Source organism: Phalaenopsis equestris, unplaced genomic scaffold (genome assembly GCF_001263595.1).
Source record: "Phalaenopsis equestris unplaced genomic scaffold, ASM126359v1 Scaffold000006, whole genome shotgun sequence".
Taxonomy (NCBI): Eukaryota; Viridiplantae; Streptophyta; class Magnoliopsida; order Asparagales; family Orchidaceae; genus Phalaenopsis; species Phalaenopsis equestris.
This window is the reverse complement of record NW_018164448.1, coordinates 144,781-151,092: the sequence shown is the minus strand read 5'-3', so window position 1 is coordinate 151,092 and position 6,312 is coordinate 144,781. Positions and strand designations below refer to the sequence as shown.

Below are 6,312 nucleotides of genomic sequence, written 5' to 3'. Positions count from 1 at the left end.
TATATATATATATATATTTAATGTACCCGCTCAATCACGGACCACGTGACCGTTGGTGGCCAACTTGTTGGATAACATAAGCGCTAAACCCCCTGTAAAATCTAAAATAAAATTACAAACCCTGATTTTTTTTAATTATACTTTATTTTGAAATTCAAACTTCAAATCTCAGAACTTTTCATCCATCGCTTTCTGGTTGATCCACTTGCGAGCAGACTGCAGAGCAGTAGGTATACATGCTGCCCAACTCCCGCTTCACAGAAGCTCCTCCTAATCCCTAATTTTCTCCTTCCATCTCGAATCATGAAGTGCTTCTACTTCCCTAGCACCGAACCCGGTGAAAGGGGGCTCGCCGGCGGCGGAGAAGGGACGGGTGGCTGGGCAGCTAAGGTGCCGTGGGCTCGATCATCCAGCATCGCGTCCAGCTCGTCAGAAACAAGGAGGTCCGGTTTCGTGCCCGGCGTGGGTGAGGAGACGTGGAGTATGGAGAGGAGACCGGAAGGGCTGAGGGCTTTCCGTTTCGCGGAGCTGAAGGAGGCTACGAAGGGATTCAGCCGAGCGATGCTCATCGGGGAGGGAGGGTTTGGGTGCGTGTACAGAGGGGTTATCTGCATTTCAGGGGAGGAGGAAGGTGTTGATGGCGTTAAAACGATGAATGTCGCCGTGAAGCAGCACAACAAGTATGGATCGCAGGCAAGATTTGAACTTCAGTTTTTCTTGATCTCTCTTTGCGCGTGTGCGTGTGTGTGCGCGTTTATGTTCTATATATATATATATCCATGATTGGTTTATCACATCTCCCTGAAATCGAGAAGATAAACACCAATTCATTGAAAATTCAATAATTTTTAATAGATTCATCACTTTTTGCATTTATTGATCTGGCTGGCCTAGATATAAAAGGGTTTAATCGACAATACATGTATTATTTGTATAAACATGCATATTATGAATTTTTATTATGGTAAAAAATTCTTATAATAATTCATAATATGATCAAATTCTATTACACATCAATATAATTCATGATTTATATATACACTAAGTATTTCTTAATAATTAAAACAATATATATGAATTTTTTAAAAAAAATTGCAAAAAAAAAAAAACAAATAGGCAAATAATCACATAAATTACTGTAAATAAATAGGCAAATTTCATAATAAATTATCAATAATTTAAAACATACTAACAACTAGCACGGAATTCACCTTAACAGAGAAATGTACATTTATCTTATGAAAAAGAGCAACCTACCTACTAAAAATCACAAGCAATCCAAAATTTTGATCATGATATTGATCTTTCACTATCCAATATATGGTGTTACAAAAAATTCTTTTATTGCAATCATCTCAAAAATTGTCTTATTAAAGTGAATCTATTAAACATTTGTGAACAATATATAAAAAATCTTATAGCATGCAGTATACAAAGAACCATAAAATAGTTTTGGCAGCATTTCTACTTGATGAAGCTGAGCGCTAGTGGCTAGCCCAACATAGGAAGAAGCTTCAAGGCAAACTGAATGTTTAGATTATTAGGAATAATTTACTAATACTTTTAGAGATTGGTTTATACTTCTGCCAGCCAGACAACAGATGCGTAAGTCTTTGCTGAGATTGATTTAAATTCGCAAGACGATAATGCTATATGAGATTGAGTTTAATGCATTAACAATATATGTTTCACAATTGGTTAGTAATCCAGAGAAGAGGAGCTACAAATTTTCTAGAGCACTTGGAAATAATTGTGGCATCCACGCTTTCATTTAGGATTAGGAAGGTCATTGAATTTGTGGAGAGGCCGAGATTAAAAAAAAAAGATATGATATCTACTTAACGACATGGATGTGAGCCAATAAGACTTGGACGAGTCTTCTAGAATTGCGTGAGTGAAATGAAGAGCCGATTTGGGTCATATGTCTCTAAGAGAGGTTATATAGCTGATACGTCATAAACAAATTTTCATCATCCGACACGAATCTCGAGGCAATATCGAATCTCGAGGCTCTCGAGGCAATATTTTGAGCAAGAAATATTAAAATCTTGATAAAAAGTCATCTAGAGCTCCGATTTCAGCAAACTTATAGTCAAACTGACTGACTCAATGAGAGGGACCTAATGATATCAAATTTAGTACAATCCAAGTCAGATCAAGCTCAGATCAAATCATTAAAACACTCTTGGATGATTTTCAGACACATTTGGAAGGTTAAACGGATGTCGAATTTAGCGAGTTCATAGACGAATCGAGCGTCTTGACACGTCGAATCCAACGAGCCCAAGATTACTCAATTCTGACATCGTTAAGACACTCAAATGTCTATCAAACGTCATCTGGTCGAGGGAAGCTCTCTGGACCGTCCGATCAAAATGATTCATATTTCTGCATTAATTGCACCTAGAACATTATAAATAAAGTCCCACCCTTCACATGAGAGGAAGCTTGAGAGAGAACTTGAGGCTTTGAGAAGGAATTCAAGTCCAACATCATTCTTGTCATCGTCGATCTTCGTCGACCACCACCAACCTTCATCAACCACTGTCGACCGTCATCGACCACCACTGACCTCCGTCAACCACGGCCGACCGCCGTCGACCACCGCCGATCACTGCTGACCGTCATTGACCACCGCCGACCATCGTCCGCTGTCAACCACCGTCGACTTTCGTTGACCTTCTATCATCGATCACCACCAATCATCATCAATCACCACCAACCTGACAACGTCAGTCAACGCAGTAATCTGAAAATCTAGTAATTATTTTCCGTCTATGGGACAAGGGGCATTTGTAATCATCAAGCTATAGTGGATTTTTATAACTGGGCCAGACCCCGTAGTTTTTCCCTTTACGGGTTTTCCACGTAAAAAACTTCTGGTGTCATCACTGGTTGTTTCCCTTTCATCTGAGTGTGTGTCGAATCCTCGTGCAACTCTAAGACGATAATCTATTACTCTACCGCCGCGAGTTTTCCAACACGCATCAATAACTTCTGAAAGCAAGGGTTCATCCATCTCAGTGGTAGTGCTCCAGTTTGTACTTTATGTAGAAAGAGATATAAAGTTATTTATTTTCTGGACAATGTTTCAAGTTTGATTAATCTAATCACAATATAACAATGTCCTCAGAAAGCATCTTAAAATAGATTAAATGCTCGAGTTGATTAGAGGGGTAATAAATAATACATAACAGTCCCACAAAAAACTTATAGTGAATGATCATCCAATAAAGGTGGTGGGAGATTGACTTGAAGGTAGACATGAGAGAGTCAGAGACAGTCTGTAGCTCCAATTGCAACTATTCCAGCTCTACATATGGTTTATAGTTTGACTCAGCAGTAGGCTAAGCATATATCAAATATTATGACGAGTACATATTTCATTTTTTCACAACCATGTAGTATTTTATTTTATTCTAGAGCTAATCATTTAGCTATATCTAAAAGTTTTTTCAATTGTTTGAGCATGTTTTCTATTATTTTAGCTTCTGGCTCAAATCTCTTCTTTTGTCCACTGAAGATTATTTGATGACTAGTTAAGTTTGTATCTGTAATATTGAGATTTTAGATAAAAAGTTTGAGTCTAAGTTGATTATATTAGTTTTGATTGAGTTTGATGTTACCTTGGGTTGACCTGTAATCGAGCCGAGTTGAGTCAGGTATGCCATGATTTGGACTTGTTATGGTATGGCTCATATACCATATAGGGACAGACGCTGGAACGAAGCGGAGCGAAAGAATCTGTCCAAATTGGGAAGATGCGTTATATGGGTTGGGGCTATACGGTACGGGGGTAATTTTAGAATTACATATTGTACTGCAGGGCTTACTCTAGGATTATAAATAGACCTGTTTGTAATCCTAGGTCTTTGAGAGAGTTGAATTTTGTATTCTGTATTCTTTTCTGAATATTGAAAAGGAGGTCACCGCTCTGCTCCCGAGGACGTAGGCATCTTTGCCGAACCTCGTTAAATCTCTGTGTTCTTCTGGATTTGTTTCATTCCTAGTTTTTCTTCGCCCTTATTTTCTCAACAGGACTTGACTTGATTGAATCATAAGTTGTTCATGTTCAGTTCAAGCTTGAGACAAACTTCAAAAATATGTTTATACTTTACTTGCTTAAACTTTTTTATTTTATTCTTGATTTGACTTGGCTTATTTTTATTAATTAAAAACTTAAAAATTCAAATGAATATTTAATTTTTCATATAGAATTAAAATTTTATTTTGCACATTTCATATAAAACTAGCAAATAAGTTAGTATTTATTGTTTTATATAAATTTATTAACAAATGATCTCACGAATCTAAATAAATAAGCAATTGGGTAGATTTAAAAATTAGTACCTTACTAGTTAATACTAAGTAAAAAAAATAGTATATAAGTTATAAGTAATTTTTTTTACAATCAAATAACATAAATAAGTACTAACAAATTAGTTTATTGAAATAAAAAATAAAAAATCATTTGAATTTATGTGTATATTAATCTTAAATTATAATATGTTACTATTAAATATATTATTAAATAAGTTTTAGATAATCAAATTTTTTTTAAGTAATATATCATGTAAGTAAATACAAGCGAGTCGGTTCATGAATATTAATAATTGAGTTGGACTAAGTTCAAATTTGATTCATTTTTTCAGTTGGGGAAACATTTTTTTTTTTTTTTTTTTGTGGTTGACAAAACTGCATTTTGTCTGTTTTTTCAAAAAATTACGGTTGAAAGCTGTGTTTTGCAACATGATCTGACTAAGTGTTATGACGGCTAGAAATTTACTGTTTGACTCTTTGAAATAAAAAAATTATAATAACCACCGCAGTGTTTTGAACAACAGCTTCTTCTGCAGCAGTTTCACAACTGTTTCTTCAAACAACTGTAGTTGTCTCAAATAGACTCTTGAACAAACATGTTCAAGTATTAATCGAGTCGAGTTTGGATTGTTCAGGAAGTGTATTCGTTCATTTACGGCCTTAATCTCGGGTATGGATTGATTGAGTAGACTTGTATAGATAGTAGTTGAAAGAGGGTGGTTTTATATGTTGGCGGTAAAATATTTTATTTTTAGGGTGTCAGAGTTATGCCATCATCTTTTATATAAACTATGTAGGTGGCTAGATTATGGAGGAAGGGGATCAACCTGACACAGTGGCATCCTTAATAGTTTTAGTGGTTTTATTCTCATATTTCACATGAGCAAGAAATACATGATTCTCTTTCTGTCACATTTGTCACATCCTGGTCTTGTAGATTCATTATTTTTCAAAAGTCATACATCGCATGCATATGCAATTATTTAATATAATACATATCAAAAAAAGTGCAGAAAAGAAATTAACCTTAAACTACCCAAAACTCTATCACTCATCTACTGATCATTTCTTTAGCTATGGTTACAAATTAACTCTTCCAAATTCGTTGCTCTAATACCATTAAAGTAACTATCACGACTCAATCCTGGGCTTGTACATTATCTAGCAACTATTATTGGATGCAATTTTACAAAATATTAGCACATGGAAACAATGGTTTTGATTATAATTCACCATTTCACTTCTAGTTTAGGGACATAGAGAATGGATTACAGAAGTCAACTACTTGGGTGTTGTCAAGCATCCAAATCTTGTAAGATTAGTTGGCTATTGTGCCGAAGATAATGAGAGAGGAATTCAAAGGCTCCTGGTATATGAACTAATGCTGAACAAGAGTTTGGAAGATCACTTATTGGCGCGAATTCCATCAAAGCTGTCCTGGGAGCTGAGATTAAAAATAGCCCATGGTGCTGCACGGGGTTTAGCATATCTTCATGAAGAAATGGATTTCCAGGTAATTGTACACAATATTGCTTCTTCTTTTCTTTTTTTTTTTTTGGTTGGAAGAAAATAACTTTAAGAATATCTTCTAATGCTAGATGTAATTTTATATATTTTTTGCAGTTAATATTTCGAGATTTTAAGTCTTCAAATATTCTGCTAGATGAAGATTTCAATGCAAAGCTCTCGGATTTTGGACTCGCTAGACATGGTCCATTAGAAGGAGTTTGCTGTGTCTCGACATCAGTAAGCTTCAAATCAACTATTTTGGTTTTGTCACCTCAAGATTACATTTTTGTTGGTCCTTTTATAGAAGACACCGTTTTTCTCAAGTGTTTTTACTGCATTTAAGTGAGTGCATCTTAAGAAAACATATGCGCAAGTAGGGCTGTCAAAACGGCTCGTTGTTCGCGAACAACTCATGTTCGGCTCGTTAAGAAGCTCGTGTTCGGCTCGTTAATTTCGTTCGATAAGTTAACGAGCCGAACACAA

The 6,312-nt window shown here is 35.6% G+C and overlaps 1 protein-coding gene across 1 annotated transcript in view; it reads left to right on the top strand.

Annotated features, from left to right (window-relative positions):
* Positions 1–187: 187 nt before the first annotated feature.
* The window catches only part of LOC110018184 (probable serine/threonine-protein kinase PBL19), an 8,410-nt gene continuing 2,285 nt past the window's right edge, over positions 188–6,312 (top strand). The window contains exons 1-3 of the mRNA XM_020715415.1: positions 188–693; positions 5,573–5,833; positions 5,944–6,066. Coding sequence (XP_020571074.1) covers positions 304–693; positions 5,573–5,833; positions 5,944–6,066 — 774 coding nt within the window. The 5' untranslated portion in view covers positions 188–303. The remainder of the gene's footprint in view (positions 694–5,572; positions 5,834–5,943; positions 6,067–6,312) is intronic.